We start from the raw sequence: 21,848 nt of genomic DNA on the forward strand, positions 1-21,848 counted from the left end.
AAAAAAAAAAAATCTATACACTGCTGTTAAAAGTGCAGGGTTTTGTGAGATCATACCTCCTTTATTAAAAAAAAAAAAAAAGTGTGAACACTTACACAACCAGGTTATTGCACATTTTCTATTTTTAAGGGTTTTTTTCCCACTGGAATATTTCGGTTCCTGTATCACAGTGAAGGTGGAAAAAGATCTGGCATCGTTTATCTCCGTTTCTGTTTTTACATCACGTTCATCCTGCAGTTTTATCCGGGCGGGGTCGACTTTTATATCCACCGCACATGAACAGGCTATGGATGAGTACACTTCAGAACGATTCTCAATAAAAAGTCATAACACAGTTCATTACAGTACAGCAGGACAGGACGCTTCTTTCAATAAAATATGTATTTTTTTTTTACAGAACAGTAAATGAACATAATTTTGTACAGAATAATGAGAATTTCTGGGAAGTATAACCTGTAATTAAAAAAAAAAAAAACACCCCCCCTCAACACTTTTCTATTTATTTTTAATTAATTTATTATACTTTTTCTGCTAAATTTTATATTCTGTTGGAACAGGTGGACTGTAATGAACAATATTTGTTCATGTTCCAATAAAATAGAACACATCTGTGGACAAAACCGTGAAATGCACAATGACAGTGGAAAAAATAAATTATATATATATATATATTTTTTATTAAAGAATGAGCGAGTGTAAAAGGCAGATTCAGATTCTATAAAATAAAATCACAACATGAGAAGAATCCACTTCTCTGAACGATCATCTGTAAACTCCAGTAAACGACTCATCGAACACAGAACACACAAACATCAAACCTCACTGATCCTGAGCTACGGTGGAATGCGAAAGTTTGCACACCCTTAACTGACAATGAAATTTATACTTGGACATTTTCACAGCTGTTCCTTTAAATTTTAGTTTATTTGTACCGCACATTTAACAACAGACTGTCGCAAAGCAGCTTTACAGAACAATAAAGACTTTTAACATGGGCTAATTTTATCCCTAATAAATTTTTTTAGCCTTTTTATTTATTACACAAATATTCCAGTGCAATCAGTTCAAGCGTTTGAATCTTTCTTTCTGAACCTGATATAAATATTTAACAGTTATTCCACGAAATCGAGTCGTACATGAGCTGATGGTTGACGAGGCGCGTAGCACCGAGTTGCCTATAATCCATGTACGACGAGATTGAGTGGAATAACCGTTTTATTCTATCCACATTCACTGGATTTTGAGAAACGGAGCACTTTTTTATTTTTTGCAAATTCGATAAATAAAAACTTTATATAAAACGTCTGACAAAATAATTTCCGCTTAGAATGTGAACAAACCGACGACATGACAGGAGCAATTTATGAAAAATGAGATTATATCACACACATTCTTACCATCAAATACTTTCATTCCATATTTTGTTGCTTTTTTTCCTATTTTTTGGGGTTTTGTTTTAGTTTTTATTTTGTCCTCGGTTGGTTCAGCAACATGCTCCGCCATTTTGTTTTTCTCTACTCACGGTATATGAGCTGATATCCTAGTAGTACAGTAGCTAATCAGAGCATGCGCTTGCTCATATTTAGTGAATATGGATAGAATATAAGTCTTTATTTTTGGAGTTGGAGTCATCGCTGTTTATTTTAAACAAACTCATTGGGTTTTACATTTAATATTTGTTCTATCATTCCTTCTCAGTAAATCAGCAATAAGATCCACAACTTTAGAAGAAATCTATTAAATCTAAAACCTTTAAGGTTTTCTGCTTAGAATGTAAACAAACCTGGCGAAATGACAGGAGCAATTTGTGAAAAATGCAATAATTCTGGGTTTTGTTTTCAAGTAGAGTTTTTATTTCGTCCTTGGTTGGTTCAGTAACGCGCTACCATTTTGTTCTTCTTTAGGGTTTTTTCCAAGTTCATTAAAGGTGCAATACTGCCACCAACTGGACTGGAGTGTGGAACAGGATTTTTTTTTTGGGGGGGGGGGGACCTATATTCATTTGGCTATTTCTGTTTCTTTTAAATACTTAAAGTAATATCTGACTTGATGCGCTCTGCCATTTTGTTTTTCTCTCCTCACGGTATATGAGCTGATAGCCTTGTAGTACAGTAGCCAATCAAAGCGTGGGCTTGCTCATATTTAGTGAATATGGATAGAATAAAAGTCTTTATTTTTGGAGTTGGAGTCATCGCTGTTTATTTTAAACAAACTCACTGGGTTTTACATTTTAATATTTGTTCTATCATTCCTTCTCAGTAAATCAGCAATAAGATCCACAACTTTAGAAGAAATCTATTAAATCTAAAACCTTTAAGGTTTTCTGCTTAGAATGTAAACAAACCCGACGAAATGACAGGATCAATTTGTGAAAAATGCAATAATTCTGGGTTTTGTTTTCAAGTAGAGTTTTTATTTCGTCCTTGGTTGGTTCAGTAACACGCGCTACCATTTTGTTCTTCTTTAGGGTTTTTGCCAGTTCATTAAAGGTGCAATACTGCCAACGACTGGACTGGAGTGTGGAACAGGATTTTTTTTTTTTTGGGGGGGGGACTATATTCTTTTGGCTATTTCTGTTTCTTTTAAATACTTAAAGTAATATCTGACTTGATGCGCTCTGCCATTTTGTTTTTCTCTCCTCACGGTATATGAGCTGATAGCCTTGTAGTACAGTAGCCAATCAGAGCATGCGGTTGCTCACATCCAGTAAACATGGATAGAATAATATTTAATAACTCGTAACTGCTGCTAATGTCCTTCATATTCTCCGACAGATGTTTGGATTCTCACAGCTGGAATATTCTTGTAATTTATCTGAAATCAAGATTTCTTTTTCAAATCACTGTAAATATCACCTTTTTTCTTTTATAGTTCTTTTCAAAATACACTGCAACTCCACTATAACGAACTCCTTGGGTGACGTCCAAATAGTTCGTTATACAGAAAAGTTGGTAATACTGAAATGGACCCACTTGTCACCCCAAACACTCATGTGTGTGAAATTTTCAGCACATTCACCTTATCGTAGATTTCTCCTTCCGAGTCCCAACTGCAGTTTACTGACGGAGTTAAAGGATCACGAATGGAGGTGAGGATTGATTTCTTCGTCTGTTGTGGAAATGATGGAGGTTACCGGTGTATCATATTCAATATCCAAACACTGACTCGCTATGTTTTCTAAATCTTCACCATTCAGTTCATTCATGTGTTGCAAATCACTGATGATGTAATTTATGTCATGCTGTGGGGCTGTGCAGGGTGGGGTTGGGTATAAAAGACGCTTTAACTAGGCGTCAAGTTTCGTGGTATCAGCAATCATTTCGTCCTTTTATCGATCCTTTGATCAGTGTTCTCATTAATTGTTAGTGATGGACACTCAAGCGAGGCTCATTAAGCCTTTGTTTTATGGCATCAACATGCCTTGTTAACTCAACTGTGGACTCGATTACTTATCGTTTGTCTCTGGGGAAGACGAACGCATGGCTCAGTAATTTTTTTTTTTTGAAGACTTACTCATTTTCATTAAAAGTGGGGACACAAACTTAGTTCATTATATGCAACAGTTCGTAGTAAAAGAGTTCATTATAGCAGGGTTGCAGTGTATTTTTCTGTTCTGATCAACTGTCCGTTTTTTTCACGCAGGAACATTGGAGGATGCCAGTTTTCTGCAATCTTTCCAACAGCAAAATAAACACGAGAGAAAATTAAACAGCTGATCAAAATCATCTTTACGACAAATAAATCACTTGCTGGAATACTGACCAGGGTTTAAAGCAGCAATAAGGAACCTTCTGCTTGTGTCTGATGTAAAGAAATATTTCTTATAATATGTTAAAACCTTAGCACACACCTCTTTTACTGTACATTTTTCAATATATTCAGCATCAAAAATATTGCTTACTGCTCCTTGAATGATTCCAGGCAGTTATTAGGACAGAACATTTCCATGTAATATATTAAGGCTTTCGTTACAGAACCCTCTCCTCTCAGGACCTGCAAGACGACGTTTCAGCGCAATAACGAGACTCTTAACCAGCTCCTGTTCCCTCTGACTAACTGCCTTTGATATGTAACGTGTAATAAGACCACGGTTCTGGGACGTAGATGATACCGGGGTATTTTTTGCGCAGGACGTCGTCATTCCACAGATAGACGACCCAAACGATCACCAGGCCCAGCGTGATGATGAAGTTGTAAAGCAGGAAGCGACCGTTACTGTCCAGCACATAGCCTTTCCGTTTCTGACGCATGACCGTGGCAGCCATGGCGAAGAACGTGAAGATGTACAGAACGAAAATCTGGCCTTCAGTCACCAGGTACCTACAAGAAATTAATATAAAATACATTATTTTAAAAATATTTTAAGCTTTAGATTGTATTAGAAGCCGGTACTTGATTTAATGGGATTTTAACAGGAATTGCATTCATACTGGGATTAAGCTGGACCTAAAGATGACTTTTAATTGCTTTTCACAAGGACCAATTTGAAGGAGGATGTGAGCTGATGTTTTATAAATAAAGGACAAAAATCATCCCTAATTTACAACCCCGATTCCAAAAAAGTTGGGACAAAGTACAAATTGTAAATAAAAACGGAATGCAATGACGTGGAAGTTTCAAAATTCCATATTTTATTCAGAATAGAACATAGATGACATATCAAATGTTTAAACTGAGAAAATTTATCATTTAAAGAGAAAAATTAGGTGATTTTAAATTTCATGACAACACGTCTCAAAAAAGTTGGGACAAGGCCATGTTTCCCACTGTGAGACATCCCCTTTTCTCTTTACAACAGTCTGTAAACGTCTGGGGACTGAGGAGACAAGTTGCTCAAGTTTAGGGATAGGAATGTTAACCTATTCTTGTCTAATGTAGGATTCTAGTTGTTCAACTGTCTTAGGTCTTTTTTGTCGTATCTTCCGTTTTATGATGCGCCAAATGTTTTCTATGGGTGAAAGATCTGGACTGCAGCCTGGCCGGTTCAGTACCCGGACCCTTCTCCTACGCAGCCATGATGCTGTAATTGATGCAGTATGTGGTTTGGCATTGTCATGTTGGAAAATGCAAGGTCTTCCCTGAAAGAGACGTCGTCTGGATGGGAGCATATGTTGCTCTAGAACCTGGATATACCTTTCAGCATTGATGGTGTCTTTCCAGATGTGTAAGCTGCCCATGCCACACGCACTAATGCAACCCCATACCATCAGAGATGCAGGCTTCTGAACTGAGCGCTGATAACAACTTGGGTCGTCCTTCTCCTCTTTAGTCCGAATGACACGGCGTCCCTGATTTCCATAAAGAACTTCAAATTTTGATTCGTCTGACCACAGAACAGTTTTCCACTTTGCCACAGTCCATTTTAAATGAGCCTTGGCCCAGAGAAGACGTCTGCGCTTCTGGATCATGTTTAGATTCGGCTTCTTCTTTGAACTATAGAGTTTTAGCTGGCAACGGCGGATGGCACGGTGAGTTGTGTTCACAGATAATGTTCTCTGGAAATATTCCTGAGCCCATTTTGTGATTTCCAATACAGAAGCATGCCTGTATGTGATGCAGTGCCGTCTAAGGGCCTGAAGATCACGGGCACCCAGTATGGTTTTCCGGCCTTGACCCTTACGCACAGAGATTCTTCCAGATTCTCTGAATCTTTTGATGATATTATGCACTGTAGATGATGATATGTTCAAACTCTTTGCAATTTTACACTGTCGAACTCCTTTCTGATATTGCTCCACTATTTGTTGGCGCAGAATTAGGGGGATTGGTGATCCTCTTCCCATCTTTACTTCTGAGAGCCGCTGCCACTCCAAGATGCTCTTTTTATACCCAGTCATGTTAATGACCTATTGCCAATTGACCTAATGAGTTGCAATTTGGTCCTCCAGCTGTTCCTTTTTTGTACCTTTAACTTTTCCAGCCTCTTATTGCCCCTGTCCCAACTTTTTTGAGATGTGTTGCTGTCATGAAATTTCAAATGAGCCAATATTTGGCATGAAATTTCAAAATGTCTCACTTTCAACATTTGATATGTTGTCTGTGTTCTATTGTGAATACAATATCAGTTTTAGAGATTTGTAAATTATTGCATTCCGTTTTTATTTACAATTTGTACTTTGTCCCAACTTTTTTGGAATCGGGGTTGTAAAACAAACTTGCGTGATTAACATCAGTATTCAGTAGCACTATTGCTGGGTTTCATGTGACGTCACATCCGCCTCATTAGTTATTCAGAACTTTAGCTGGTGGTCTACCAAAGCTCAGCTGACAAAGCGTTTGTATGGAGAAGGTGCATTGCTCGCATGAAAAATGCCTCATGCTTGTGTTGTTTTAGGTTGTTCGAATCGATCAAACCATGAAACTGATAGAAGTTTCTTCAGGGTTCCCCGTGAACTAATAAAAAAGGGTGAACAAACACAGATTTCACAAAAAGACATGGAGAAAGGTGGCTTTTGAACCTGTATAAAATATTAATTTATACAGGGACAGGGATGTATCATCTCCCCGATCCTCTTCCTGGTCACCATCGATTGGGTGATGAAGAATGCCTGTGACAAGCCCAGAGGCATCCAGTGGACCCCATTCTCCCAGCCAGAACACCTCAACTTTGCGGATGACCTTGCCGTACTGTCCACCAAGCTTACCCACCTCAAGCAGAAAACAGACAGGCTGAGTGACTTCGCCACCAAGGTGGGGCTAACCATCAGCACTTCCAAGACCAAAGTCATGAGCATAAACACCAGATGTGAAACGCAGGTCACTGTGAACGGCGCTCCTCTAGAACAAGTAGTGACTTCACTTATCTTGGAAGTGTTGTTAGCACAGACAATGCGGCACAGAAGGACATACAGTGGGGCAAAAAAGTATTTAGTCAGCCACCAATTGTGCAAGTTCTCCCACTTAAAAAGATGACAGAGGCCTGTAATATTCATCATAGGTACACTTCAACTATGAGAGACAGAATGGGGGGAAAGAATCCAGGAAATCACATTGTAGGATTTTTAATGAATTAATTGGTAAATTCCTCGGTAAAATAAGTATTTGGTCACCTACAAACAAGCAAGATTTCTGGCTCTCACAGACCTGTAACAACTTCTTTAAGAGGCTCCTCTGTCCTCCACTCGTTACCTGTATTAATGGCACCTGTTTGAACTCGTTATCAGTATAAAAGACACCTGTCCACAACCTCAAACAGTCACACTCCAAACTCCACTATGGCCAAGACCAAAGAGCTGTCAAAGGACACCAGAAACAAAACTGTAGACCTGCACCAGGCTGGGAAGACTGAATCTGCAATAGGTAAGCAGCTTGGTGTGAAGAAATCAACTGTGGGAGTAATTATTAGAAAACGGAAGACATACAAGACCACTGATAATCTCCCTCGATCTGGGGCTCCACGCAAGATCTCACCCCGTGGAGTCAAAATGATCACAAGAATGGTGAGCAAAAATCCCAGAACCACACAGGGGGACCTAGTGAATGACCTGCAGAGAGCTGGGACCAAAGTAACAAAGGCTACCATCAGTAACACACTACGCCGCCAAGGACTCAAATCCTGCAGTGCCAGACGTGTCCCCCTGCTTAAGCCAGTACATGTCCAGGCCCGTCTGAAGTTTGCTAGAGAGCATTTGGATGATCCAGAAGAGGATTGGGAGAATGTCATATGGTCAGATGAAACCAAAATAGAACTTTTTGGTAAAAACTCAACTTGTCGTGTTTGGAGGAGAAAGAATGCTGAGTTGCATCCAAAGAACACCATACCTACTGTGAAGCATGGGGATGGAAACATCATGCTTTGGGGCTGTTTTTCTGCAAAGGGACCAGGACGACTGATCTGTGTAAAGGAAAGAATGAATGGGGCCATGTATCGTGAGATTTTGAGTGAAAACCTCCTTCCATCAGCAAGGGCATTGAAGATGAAATGTGGCTGGGTCTTTCAGCATGACAATGATCCCAAACACACCGCCCGGGCAACGAAGGAGTGGCTTCGTAAGAAGCATTTCAAGGTCCTGGAGTGGCCTAGCCAGTCTCCAGATCTCAACCCCATAGGAAATCTTTGGAGGGAGTTGAAAGTCCGTGTTGCCCAGCGACAGCCCCAAAACATCACTGCTCTAGAGGAGATCTGCATGGAGGAATGGGCCAAAATACCAGCAACAGTGTGTGAAAACCTTGTGAAGACTTACAGAAAACGTTTGACCTCTGTCATTGCCAACAAAGGGTATATAACAAAGTATTGAGATGAACTTTTGTTATTGACCAAATACTTATTTTCCACCATAATTTGCAAATAAATTCTTTAAAAATCAGACAATGTGATTTTCTGGATTTTTTTTTTTCTCATTCTGTCTCTCATAGTTGAAGTGTACCTATGATGAAAATTACAGGCCTCTCTCGTCTTTTTAAGTGGGAGAACTTGCACAATTGGTGACTGACTAAATACTTTTTTGCCCCACTGTACAAGCTAGACTCAGCAAAGCCAGAGGTTCCTTCGCCAGACTCAAGCCAATCTGGGGATCCAGGCAGGAGAGCACCACTACAAAACTCAGGCTTTGTCAAACCAGTTTTGCTGTATGGCTCGGAGTGCTGGAGGGTGACCAAGAGCGACATGAAGAAGCTCAGCGTTTTCCACAACGGCTGCCTCAGGAGAATCTGCCGCATTTTCTGGCCCATGAAAGTCTCCAATACAGAGCTCTACCAGAGAACCAGCAGCCAGGACATCACCACTGAGATCAAGCGCCACCGGATGCGATGGCTAAGACACGTCCTCAGAATGGAGCAGTCGCGTACCCCAAAGATCGCACTGAAGTGGACACCACCTGGAAAAAGGAAGCAAGGATGCCCGAAAACCACACGGAAGCGTACCATCATGCACGAACTGAAGGAGATGGGGCTCTCGTGGGGTGAGGCACAACATGCTGCAAACGACAGGAATAAATGGAGAGGCCTTGTTGATGCCTTATGTCCCGCCCGGGACGAAGAGGACCAAGTAAGTAAATAAACCACAGCTGCTCGATTCTCAATCCTCCCTGGTCTTCTCTTCCAGGTAAATCATTCACAAAAATCCACAGAAACTCCTTTAAACACCTGGGTGTTGGTGAAACAGGAAGGACAAGTCATCACGGCTCACTGTGACTGCACGGCTGGGGAAACAGTGTTGTGCTGTTAATTAACCCGTGAGCTCCGTGTTTGTGTTTCGGTGGATCGTATCGATTATCTTCTCTCTCGAGTTCAGTGTCGGAGCCCAATCTACATCATCATTGCCCTTAATAAGGATTGCTCAGACATCCTGATAAATAAAGTGAAAACGTGCGTTAGTTTACAACATGGCGACCACGATCAAACAGTAAACAAAAACACATCTGAGGACTGAAGCGTCTCCTGAACTTCCTTCAAAACATCACGAAATAACAGAAAATGGTGAGAAAAGTCAGTGATTTGTGAATCCGAATGAAATAAATCAGAGGAATTTACAAAACTTTCATGGAGTGATCACTGCAAACTTGAGCATTCTTCAACTAAACTCCCTCCCATCACAGCAAAAGGTTCAATCAAGAGCCACACTGCAAAAAATTATTTCTTGTTGAGAGAAAATATCTTTAATATGGGTGAATTTATCTATTATTTCTTATTAGAAGTTTACTAGAACTCAAATATAAGATTATTTTAGCTTACTTTGAGACACTTTTACTAATTTCAAGCCTTAAATTTTCTTATTCTATTGGCAGATAATTTTGCTTCTTTCTAGAATTGAATGCTTAAAATGAGCAAAATTATCTGCCAATAGAATAAGAAAATTTAAGGCTTGAAATTAGTAAAAGTGTCTCAAAGTAAGCTAAATAATCTTACATTTGAGTTCTAGTAAACTTCTAACAAGAAATAATAGATAAATTCACCCATATTAAAGATATTTTCTCTCAACAAGAAATCATTTTTTGCAGTGCACCTTTCTCATCATCTTTTGGAAAAATCCTTTGCTCTTTCACCCTTTATTACTTCATGGGGAACCTGGAAGAAACTTTGATCAGTTTCACGGTTTGATTTTAGCAGCCCAAAGCAAAGCACGCGTGGGGCATTTTAATGACTAGCAAGGCGCTTCAATGATAACACTTTGTGAGCACGGAGCTCAGCTGACCACTTCATGTGTCGCATATCTAATGAGGCGAATGTGACGTCAGATGCAACCCTAAAATTAACTAGATCTGTTCTTCCTCTTGTATCAAGATAAGTAAGGAATAAAGCACCCATTGTCGTGATGTTATCGGAAAATAATCAACACCAAGGTGGTGTGATGAAGCAGTTACGATGCTGAAGTTCATTATTTTCCTCTGAAAGCACAACACAGGGTGTTTTTTTTTATTCCTCTTACACCACAGCAATCTGCACACGATTACTATTTTTAATTTATAAAACGACATGTCACTTTTTTTCATGGTTTATAGTTACATTTATCATGACCAGCTATAAAAGTCAATCCCTCACCAGTCTTGTCCCTCGTTTTTGTCTTTTTTTGAAAAAAGTAGCTTTTCAGGCGGCACGGTGGTGTAGTGGTTAGCGCTGTCGCCTCACAGCAAGAAGGTCCTGGGTTTGAGCCCCGTGGCCGGCGAGGGCCTTTCTGTGTGGAGTTTGCATGTTCTCACCGTGTCCGCGTGGGTTTCCTCCGGGTGCTCCGGTTTCCCCCACAGTCTAAAGACATGCAGGTTAGGTTAACTGGTGACTCTAAATTGACCGTAGGTGTGAATGCAGAGATGCCTACCCCAAATTTTGAATTTCAGTATTCTTGAAAACATTTTTCAGTATTTTGGAATGACTTTCAGTAACATTAATTTATGCGCATTTCTATTATAAAGAGGTGTATATACCAATATGTTTAACATTTAAATTATTAAAAAGAACTTTTGTGTGAATTGAATAAACAAAACGCGAGCAGCCATCTCAATTGAATTTCCACTCAACAAATTTCTAGAGCATACAATAGATCACATTTTTCTAAATACAATAGTGTTCCCTGTTTGCAGACATTACGGTTGACTACCAATCATTGGTATTGAATGTAACTCCTCAAAAGTATTATATTATATTGCCTGGCAATTGCTTCGGCAGCGCAGAAGGTGTTAGTACGCCTGTCATTATAGTGCGCACTTTCCATAGCATAGAAAATCGCTACGTTTCAATTTGTGTAACTGAACTTGTTTCATATCACTGCTCATATAAACCTATGTAAACAGGAAAAACGCGGAAGAGTTTGGTCGCATCTAACTACAGCCCCAAAAAATACCATTGGCCATGCTGAGCCTAGCTACATTGCTAACAGGAGTGACAGCGCGTCTGACTGCGTCTGACTGACTGGGAGGTCGCGCAAAGCTCGGACAGGTACGGAGCAGCTCGTCTCAATTCAGATAAGAGCATATTTCATTATGGAAGTACAATGGACTGTTCCTTTAATGTCCCAATATATAAATACTTCAGCATAATGCTTCAGAAGAGACATTGAATAAAATTACATTTATAATTGTATTTAAAACAGTGGAATGATCAATTTTTTGCCACAATCCCAACAGCACTAATCATAAAATTCTGTTTTTGATCATACTACATGGACATTTGCACTTGCAACACTGAAAAGACTTTGAATTAAAGAAGTACAGCCAGTGTTTGATATTTCAGTGAATAAAAATCAGACATGTAAAAAGACACTGAATAAGTTTAACTCACATTTCATGGCACTAATTGGCAAGTTCAACTCCAAGCATAGGTCAACCATCACTGCTTCAGCACGTGTCACGTTCCGTGTCTTTTCATCCACAGATTTCATAAAAAACTGCTGGATACCCCCAGATTTACTTTCCGCCTGACTCGCCATTTCAGCATACTCCACGGTTTTTTTTTGCAGTTGACATGCTGCGTGCAGTCATCGCGACCACCATGAGTGATGTTAATGTCAGTTCTACACAGTTTGCAGTGCGCGTATCCATTGCCCTTTTGACTGGGTGTAATGCACGGCCATTCTACTGTATCGAAAATAGCGCGAACAAATTTGCGGAATCTGTGCATGTCACACACAGCACGTGTGGAATCTGCGCATGTCACACACAGCACGTGCGGAATCTGCGCATGTCACACACAGCACGTGCGGAATCTGCGCATGTCACACACAGCACGTGCGGAATCTGCGCATGTCACACACAGCATGCGCGGTTGTCGTAAAAATAAATAGCCATGAATCGTGCATGGATTGAAAAAGTCGCTTGGACATTTAAAAACAACTCACTGGAATTTTTTAAGACTTTATAATAATTCCGTACAGAATAACACTCTTTGCCGTAACATCGTATTTACGTAACTTTTCCGTACAAAATACGGCCAATCCGTACTAGTAGGCATCTCTGTGAATTTGAGTGTGAATGGTTGTCTGTGTCTATGTGTCAGCCCTGTGATGGCCTGGCGACTTGTCCAGGGTGTACCCCGCCTTTCGCCCGTAGTCAGCTGGGATAGGCTCCAGCTCGCCTGCAACCCTGTAGAACGGGATAAAGCGGCTACAGATAATGAGATGAATGATGAGTAGCTTTTGACGTTACAGAAAAGAAAGGTGCATATTCCGGGCTCATGCTTTGTGACGTATCTTTACAGATCGGTGTAAATCGTTTCCTTTCACAGCCGTGACTATTCCCAACTTGCTGTATGGTGAATTACTCACCAGTAATAGAGAGCACTAGGACCCAGTAGCAGCCACCCCGAGTACGGCATCTTCTCCTCTTTGGACTGGGTGAAGCAGCCGGTGAAGTAGAGGAAGAGGATGAGGAAGAACGGGACGTACCTGCAGCACAAGTGACAACAGCGCTGTGTTAACGCCTTTGTGTTCGGCCCCAGATGTGCAGGCAGATCGGAATTTATCACCTCATACACGCTACTGTACTGTTTGTGAAAGCGACACAAGTCAGAAGGCAGTTACATCCTGTGAAGTGAAGTTGAAGGTTTATGTGACAAGGAATAAAACTAGCTGTTGTATTTTTTTTTTCAAAATATATAATACGCTATAAAGTGTTTTATTCCTCTTATATCACCGCAATTAGTTTTTCCACTCATTAAAGATCATCATACATAATGTACATTTGTAAATTTAATCATTTATATCATACAGATATCTAATATGTTAAGTTTTTACTCTTTACCAGTTCTTAGTCTTTGTGTTCCTGCTCCAACAGGTTGTTATAGGTTTCTAACTCGAGGATGAAAGCGTTGGGGATCGCAGGGTTTCAGTCGCAGGACCGAAACTGTGGAACTTGTGGATCCCTTGAAAAATTAGGCCCGCAAGTTCTGTTATTTCTTTTAAGAGTCAGCTGAAAACTCACTTATTTCAAGAAGCCGACTTCTCTTAGTGTTTGTAATTAGCTTTAAGCTTAAAATTAGGTTTTAGCAATATATATAAAAAACACACACATAAGCATTATTTTGTAGCTTATAGTTAGCATATTTTTAATTCAACTTAGTTGTCTCATCTCATCTCATTATCTGTAGCCGCTTTATCCTGTTCTACAGGGTCGCAGGCGAGCTGGAGCCTATCCCAGCTGACTACGGGCGAAAGGCGGGGTTCACCTGGACAAGTCGCCAGGTCATCACAGGGCTGACACATAGACACAGACAACCATTCACATTCACACCTACGCTCAATTTAGAGTCACCAGTTAACCTAACCTGCATGTCTTTGGACTGTGGGGGAAACCGGAGCACCCGGAGGAAACCCACGCGGACACGGGGAGAACATGCAAACTCCGCACAGAAAGGCCCTCGCCGGCCACGGGGCTCGAACCCGGACCTTCTTGCTGTGAGGCGACAGCGCTAACCACTACACCACCGTGCCGCCACCTTCATGATATTTATGAAATAAATAAATAAATATGAAATTTTGAAATAATGAATTTCTAAAAACGTTCCACAAAAATACTGCAGCTACTTCAAATAAACAATTTCTGACAGAAATCATCAGCTGCCCTGAGACGTTTCGTGAGCTTGGAGTAATCAGAGGAATGTGACAAAACTATTCGAATTATTTTACAGTCATTGTTTATAATAAAGTTCTTAATTATCATTCTGTGGATTACTGCAATAAAAAATGCTATTCAATAATTATAGCTTCCAGAAAGAAGATAATTATTTTACAGAAATTATTATACATGACCCTTAGATTATTTATTACTATTTATTAATAAATATAAAACTCTTAGCAGTGAAATTGCAGATTTGAGAAGAGAAAATGTCTGATTTAGCGTTACATCATCCAACGTGTTACCCATAAATATGCGGCGCTACTGTAGGAGCACAGACCCATAAAGATCCTGACTAAAAAATATTATATATATACATATATAAATAACTTAATTTATTAGTTATAAATAATTACCCGTAAAGACTAACTGCTGCTTGCATTATTTGTGATGTAATTGTACTACCACAGAGTAAACATTTAGTCCCACAGAATAAGAAATTAAACACTAAAAACATGTCCGGTCTTTATTCTGTGAATTGAGACGTTTTTAAGAGTTCGTGAAGCACAGATGGAGGGTAAAGTAGGACAAAGGACAAAAACTAAGGGTGTTGTGGTGTGGAAGTAAAACACAGACACACACAGGTCCCGGTACGTACCACATGGAATGTCCTAAATGTTCATCGTAGTAATAAAGCAGCTCAAAGGAGTCGATCTGAAAATGAGAACAAAATTAGGGAAAAATGTACGATAAAACTATATAATGAATGAATAAAATACAAGGTGAACTAGAACAGGGAAATAAACACACACACACAGACATTACCAGTCAAAATGTTAGACACACTTTCTATCTAATTCAGCGTTTTTTCTTTATTTTCATTAAGTCAATCTGTGTCTTAAAGGAACAGTCCACCGTACTTCCATAATGAAATATGCTCTTATCTGAATTGAGACGAGCTGCTCCGTACCTCTCTGAGCTTTGCGCGACCTCCCAGTCAGTCAGACGCGCTGTCACTCCTGTTAGCAATGTAGCTAGGCTCAGCATGGCCAATGGTATTTTTTGGGGCTGTAGTTAGATGCGACCAAACTCTTCCGCGTTTTTCCTGTTTATATAGGTTTATATGAGCAGTGATATGAAACAAATTCAGTTACACAAATTGAAACGTGGCGATTTTCTATGCTATGGAAAGTGCGCACTATAATGACAGGCGTACTAACACCTTCTGGGCGCTTCGACAGCGCATTGATACGGAGCTCAGATATCAATGCGCTGCCGAAGCGCACAGAAGGTGTTAGTACGCCTGTCATTATAGTGCGCACTTTCCATAGCATAGAAAATCGCTACGTTTCAATTTGTGTAACTGAACTTGTTTCATATCACTGCTCATATAAACCTATATAAACAGGAAAAACGCGGAAGAGTTTGGTCGCATCTAACTACAGCCCCAAAAAATACCATTGGCCATGCTGAGCCTAGCTACATTGCTAACAGGAGTGACAGCGCGTCTGACTGACTGGGAGGTCGCGCAAAGCTCAGAGAGGTACGGAGCAGCTCGTCTCAATTCAGATAAGAGCATATTTCATTATGGAAGTACGGTGGACTGTTCCTTTAAAGTAATGATGGATGTCGTTTCTCTTTACTGAGCTGTTCGGTTCTTGATCTAATACAGTATGGATTACTAGAGTTGTGGTGTGGAATAGGGCTATTTACTGTGTTATTATTTACTATTTGATCTCAAACACATTAAGAAGGCAAGAAACTCGTCCACTAATTACCTTTTGACGAGGCACACCTGTTAATTGAAAAGCATTCCAGGTGACTCCCTCATGAAGCTGGTTAAGATAATGAATCATGTGTAAAGCATCAAGGTAAACACTGGATATTTTAAAGAATCTAAAAGATGAAACTTTTTTTTTAGCACTTTTTTGTTTACCACATAATTCCAGATGTTATTTTATACTTTTGATGTCTTCAGTTTTGTTCTACAATGTAGAAAAGAGTCACAATACAGAAAAACTTATGAATGAGTAGAGTAGGGGTGTACAAACTTTTGACTGGTACGCTACATTGTTAGGCTAGATGCTCAGGTTATTTTCCTACACATCACCAGAGAGGGAGGGTTGAGGTCCTTCATGATGGGGTTGTCTCGGACAGACAGGTGGAGCTGGTAGCCGCTGTGGATCAGCCGGTGGTTGATGGAGTCTCCCACCAGGTGGATGCTGGCGCCCATAACGAACGTGATGATGCTGAGGTATACAGCAGTGCGTGGCAGCGTGGTCGGACTTCTCTCCATCAGCTACAACACACACCAGTCGGTCAATCCATTTTCAAACGGCATCACTTTTCAAACTGCGCTGTGAATAAATCACTCCAGCGCTTACTTACAAGTGCATGAACGTGGACAATTCCCAGTTTGTCTGTTTTTTTTCTTACCAAAAAAAACCCCCCTCATTCACTGCTGTTGTTAGTGAATTCATTTAAATAATGATTTATTAATTATTGGTTGTGTGTGCAGAAAATTTATAGCTTATACCTTCAGAAGCAGAAATGGTGTAATAACATTGTAGGCCATGTGGAAGTAATCTCCTGCACTGGGCTTGTTCAGAGGAAACCATTCCAGAGGTAATATAATCTAAGGGGGAAAGGACGATTAGGAACATTTAGAATATTTCTGCTATGGAAAGATTGTTTCATGGTTCATGATAGGACACGGACATCCCTGTGACATTATTGCTCTGTGCCATGTCCTTTAAAATGAGCTCAGGGTTACAGACGACTGCTTTTTTTCACATTTATTACATTTGCACTCTCATGTCCCAGCAGCTGTCCCTCACTGGGACATCTTGGTAATGTTTTATGTTTGTTTCTTTAAAACTTGGAATATACAAATTAACATATTTAAAAGATTTTAGTGTATTCGGTATTTCTGTGTAGCTTTTTTAAAATGTACTCCAGTAGATCACGTCATAAAAATGTCAAATCCTATCTGATGTTAATCCAATCAACACCTTCATTAAAAAGTGTCGAACTTATAGCTGACCACAAGTAGCCTTCTAATTGGGCAGACTAGCTATAAATAAATATGAATAAAATCTGAAATATATACTTCTATCTATATAATCTTAAATATAAAAGATAAATCTTAAACGTATACTATAAAACTTAGAAAGTCCTGTTATTCTTGACAAAAATAAATAGATAAATAACCCTTTATTAGAATGGAAATAAATAGATATGAAGGAAACATTAAATAACTATATGGGTCTGTCTCAGAAACTGGGTACTGTGGGGGTAGCCCACTAAATATACTCAGTCAATAAACTATACGGTTTTGAATGGTGATGCTGGTTTTCATTTGAAATAAAATGCTGAAAGAAATTATACTGATAAAACTAAATCTTTGATGTGAATACTCTATTCAGAATTTGGCAAAAATTCTGCAAATTTGTGGAAAAATGGCAGCTTGATCTGGGACATGATAAATGGTCAACTACATCGCATTCTCTTAAAAAGGTTGTAGTCCACTGAAAAGTCTACAGTTATCACTAATTGTATTTTAAGTTGTAACTTTATACACCTAAGGATTGGTGCGCTCACAGAATAATCATAACCGTAATAAAACATCATGCAAAATATTTGATCGCAGTCGTAACTCCATTTTCCCCAAACCCAATACGATCGTGTGTTTTGATCTAAACGGAAAGCCTCAGGGTCGAGGTCACGACCTCACCAAAAGTAGGAACTTAAAATCACTATGCCGTATAAACATTTAGTTATAAATCTGCGATTTTGTTTTTTAAAATGAAAGCTGAAAGTTAGGTATAGAATATGTTTCTTACAGAATATGTTACGATGGTAGCTGGTCTTGTATGAATTTCTGAGCTATAAAATGAGTCGTGGTCTATTTTTTACCGTAGCGTGTTATTTGTGTGCGGGGAAGGACACACATTAACAATTTGCATGTGTAGAATGGAATTTTCCACTCCAACAGTTAGAAGTTGATCGTGCTTCCATTTGCGGTCTTTCTGTTACGCGGGTGATCTGTTCGGACGTTATCACTGAAAAGGTGAGTTTTGATGGTTTTATTTTGTTTTAGTCTTGCAGTATAAGGCAGTAGAATGTTTCTTTTTCATCTTACTTTCCTATTTCGTAGTGTTTGCATATTTTTGGCCAATATTTTGCAACCATGGTCAATTTAGATCGAACTTTTGATAGAATCTACAGCCAGTCATTTTGCCCCGCCCCCGCCTCGCGCTCCGTCCGGTGCGGTAGTGATGTCCCGTTGCTCGCGCGCTGCAGCAGAGACCCGCGTGACCTTCAGCCGGTACAGTCGCTGTTCTTTTACCACCGCCGTTATTCTCATCTTTCCGGTGTGTTCTTGATTTTTCCATTGTGTCCTATTTCGCCGTATCAAATACCCAAACTGTATCATATTATTCATATTTAAGTGAATAATCAATTCAGTCATCATAACTTGGCATTTTTAACCCAAGCAATCAAAAAGAGGAAATTTATTCAATATTTTCACTCATCTGTGAAGGAGGAGCTTTAATTCTTCATGACGGAGTTATTTTATATGAACATCAATTTTACAAAGCATTTGAATTGTAATCAAAAAATATTTTCCACAGTGGAGGCCAGATAAAGCAAGATACTATCTTTATTCTTATTAAACATGACAAAAGAAAAACATTGAGTGTTAGGTAAATGCAAAAAAAAAAAAGTAAAATTAGAAAATTTATTTTTTGACCATAATGTCCCAAATGAGAGAGCAGTTTCTGAGACAGACCAATATACTCAAATCTATAATGTTTATATATATGATAAAATCTTAATTCTATATTAAAATGTTTAATATATATTTTACACGTAAAACTCATCAAATCTTTAAATCTAAGTCTCAGCACTAAATTCTATATTAACATGCTGATTAGGGCGGCACGGTGGTGTAGTGGTTAGCGCTGTCGCCTCACAGCAAGAAGGTCCTGGGTTCGAGCCCCGGGGCCGGCCTTTCTGTGTGGAGTTTGCATGTTCTCCCCGTGTCTGCGTGGGTTTCCTCCGGGTGCTCCGGTTTCCCCCACAGTCCAAAGACATGCAGGTTAGGTTAACTGGTGACTCTAAATTGACCGTAGGTGTGAATGTGAGTGTGAATGGTTGTCTGTGTCTATGTGTCAGCCCTGTGATGACCTGGCGACTTGTCCAGGGTGTACCCCGCCTTTCGCCCGTAGTCAGCTGGGATAGGCTCCAGCTTGCCTGCGACCCTGTAGAAGGATAAAGCGGCTAGAGATAATGAGATGAATATGCTGATTATTATATATTCTAGGTAGCGAGTCCAAAGTTTGATTCCTCTCCCTGTGAGGTACTTTTTAGGTTTTATGCTCGCACTAAGACACTTAAAGAGATGACTGAAAAGAATTAAACACTAATAAACTGTAGCAGTGCTCTTTAACCATTTCCACTCATTTTAATCACCATCACTATCGGCCTCCCGAAGTCCAGGATCCAGTTCTGTACTGTGAAAGAGAACCAGAGGTCCAGGTGGAAGTGGGATCGAGCAGGTGGAGGAGCTGCTCTTTCTCTCCCCATCATGCTGTCCGGAGCAGAGAACACACAGGTGTAAATAATTCATAACGCGTGTAAATAACTGCAGCACTGCAAGATGCAGGTCACATAAACTACTAAACACCCATCTTAATCTGAGAACATTTCGCGAAAACTCCACAAACATGACATGAACCAAGTTCTTATTGTTTACACTAAAAACATAAGAATGAAACTAACTAGCCGGACACGTGACCTACTTACTGGTCATTTTGGTATTAAAAATGTAACAAACCTTAAATATGGTGACGCTATCCCATCTCCTCTTGGCCGTCTGCGGATCATTTTAAACAAAATATTTTTTTTCTTCAATTATTTTTCGCTTAAGTCACCAGTCTTGTTCCTCTGATGTAAACGAGCGAGTATTACTTCCGTAAACAAACACCGCTTCCTCCCTCCAAGTGACGCCACATCCGCTAACCCCTTGCAATTCTTCTTCTTCTTTGAATCTTAAGCGCTTTGTATTCAGTTTGTTGAAGTTGCGCCCTCTTCTGGTCGACCAGCAAAAATTGTTCTGCATGTTATTTTAGCCTATATAACATTGTATAATTTTTTAAAAAGCAGACATAAAGTGCTGAAATGTTCACGTAAAAGCGAATACAGTAGCTAAGCGGTGATGTGAGCGTTAAGAGAGGATTTTTTTTTTTTTGCATGATTCCTTGTCAGTATCTGGGAATTTGGTCCTCAGCGGCCACCGTCTTCAGGTAAACATGGCGTCCGACGGAGAAAGCGATGAGGATTTTGTCACTTATGGAACGCCTTTAGAGCCTCTTGAAGAAGGTATTGATAAATCTTACTTAAATATATTTCAGATGACAAATTGTGTGATCATTTTCTATATTCGTGCAAATGTGAAAAGGTTTTAAAAGCCGCATATCAGTATTATATTTAGCAGGGGGTTTTTTTCCCTACTTGTAGTTGTACAAGCCCCGCCTGCTGCGCTCGGATTGGTTAATATGAGTTACTTAAGCGCAGTTCGACAGTTTAATAGGGTGGACATAAACTGCTAGCCAATCCTGGCTCAGTAGGTGGGGCTTGTTGGAATACGGGTGTGATAGCATAATGCATGGAGATTTAACGATTAGCAGATTAGCATGTACACACACACACACACATATATATATATATATATATATATATATATAGCGCGTTCATAGTTGGCTATAATCACTATATGGCATTCAGAGCTCATTATTCTTAAGGCATATGAAGGTACAGCGTTCATAGCTCAGTAAACTCTCCAGTATAGTGCTTTCATTGAATATTTAATTCATATATTATAGTACACTGTTTGTTTGTTTATACCATATATTAGAAGCACTGTACTCGGTCTCCTGTCTTTCCCACCTGTACACTCAGAGTCTCCTCACGTGTGTTTGTTCTAAGCTCCTTCAGCTTCACGTTGTTGTTGTTGTTGTGGGATTTAGGGTCGCTCCCATCAAGTGATGCTATGGCGACCTGTAGCAAAATTACTGAGGTCAAGACCTCACTAAGTGTTTCTATATACATTTGCAATATATAGTACTTATAGGTACTATCTGTATCAGTTATTTACACCACAAGTGTATTGAAACCAAACCCAACATAATATGGACCTTCATTAATGATTTCCCTATAATACAACTTTAACACCCTACTCTAAAAGTGCTTATCCTGAAATGGAAAATTGAAAAGTCCCAATCACCTTTTACTCTGGGCCGATTCAGAGTGAAACCAAGACAAAGTGGGCCTGTTAATAAAGTAAGGCGAAATTGTGCACCTAAATCTAAATAAATTTTTTAGTTCCTAGCACATATTTCCATATTTTGTCATAATGACTTTTATTTCCTAATAGAGAAGTACTGTCGACTTTTAAAGATTTTGACATAAGCATATTAACAAGTTCCTCCTGCAAGTGCTGGAATTCAATACACTCTAGCAGGTAGTGCTGGACATTTTCTGGGAATTGACAGAAATCACAATTTCCATCAGGGTGCTTGCCTATTAAGCATCTTGTAGAATTTAACCAGCAATGACCAAACCTGATTCGAGTCATACACACCTCCTTCCTTCGGTTGGAGTCTGTATACTTCACCTTAAGAGACACTTTATTTTCAGACTTGAAATAAAATCTTCCCTTAACATCTTTATTCCAGCGATCCTGCCATAACCTCATGATAACCCCCTTCATGTCCTTTAAAATATCTGTCATTTCTGGGGAAATTGTCAATTCAACATTTTCATGAGAAAGAGCTTCTTTTGCCAACTGATCAGCAACCTCAT

At 39.5% G+C, this 21,848-nt stretch overlaps 2 protein-coding genes across 2 annotated transcripts in view; one reads left to right on the top strand and one right to left on the bottom strand.

Moving 5' to 3' along the window:
* Positions 1–88: 88 nt before the first annotated feature.
* cln6a (CLN6 transmembrane ER protein a) lies at positions 89–20,456 on the bottom strand. Its single transcript, XM_060911770.1, has 7 exons — positions 19,822–20,456; positions 19,458–19,575; positions 16,519–16,617; positions 16,093–16,281; positions 14,641–14,696; positions 12,695–12,814; positions 89–4,320 (listed from the first exon to the last, which is right to left on the bottom strand). Exons 1-7 carry the CDS (start codon positions 19,869–19,871, stop codon positions 4,053–4,055), a joined length of 900 nt encoding a protein of 299 aa, XP_060767753.1. The 5' UTR covers positions 19,872–20,456; the 3' UTR covers positions 89–4,052.
* The window catches only part of gpatch1 (G patch domain containing 1), a 29,045-nt gene continuing 27,301 nt past the window's right edge, over positions 20,105–21,848 (top strand). The window contains exon 1 of the mRNA XM_060911769.1: positions 20,105–20,366. Coding sequence (XP_060767752.1) covers positions 20,297–20,366 — 70 coding nt within the window. The 5' untranslated portion in view covers positions 20,105–20,296. The remainder of the gene's footprint in view (positions 20,367–21,848) is intronic.

Source organism: Neoarius graeffei, chromosome 27 (assembly GCF_027579695.1).
Source record: "Neoarius graeffei isolate fNeoGra1 chromosome 27, fNeoGra1.pri, whole genome shotgun sequence".
NCBI classification, from domain to species: domain Eukaryota; kingdom Metazoa; phylum Chordata; class Actinopteri; order Siluriformes; family Ariidae; genus Neoarius; species Neoarius graeffei.

Bases quoted from the DNA above. Each gene is read 5' to 3' on its own strand.
- cln6a (XM_060911770.1), bottom strand. From the start codon at position 19,871: ATGATCCGCAGACGGCCAAGAGGAGATGGGATAGCGTCACCATATTTA. The intron at 19,576-19,821 runs GTTTGTTACATT...TGCTCCGGACAG, and splicing joins ATAGCGTCACCATATTTAAG to CATGATGGGGAGAGAAAGAG. The intron at 16,282-16,518 runs GTATAAGCTATA...TGTGTGTTGTAG, and splicing joins CACCATTTCTGCTTCTGAAG to CTGATGGAGAGAAGTCCGAC.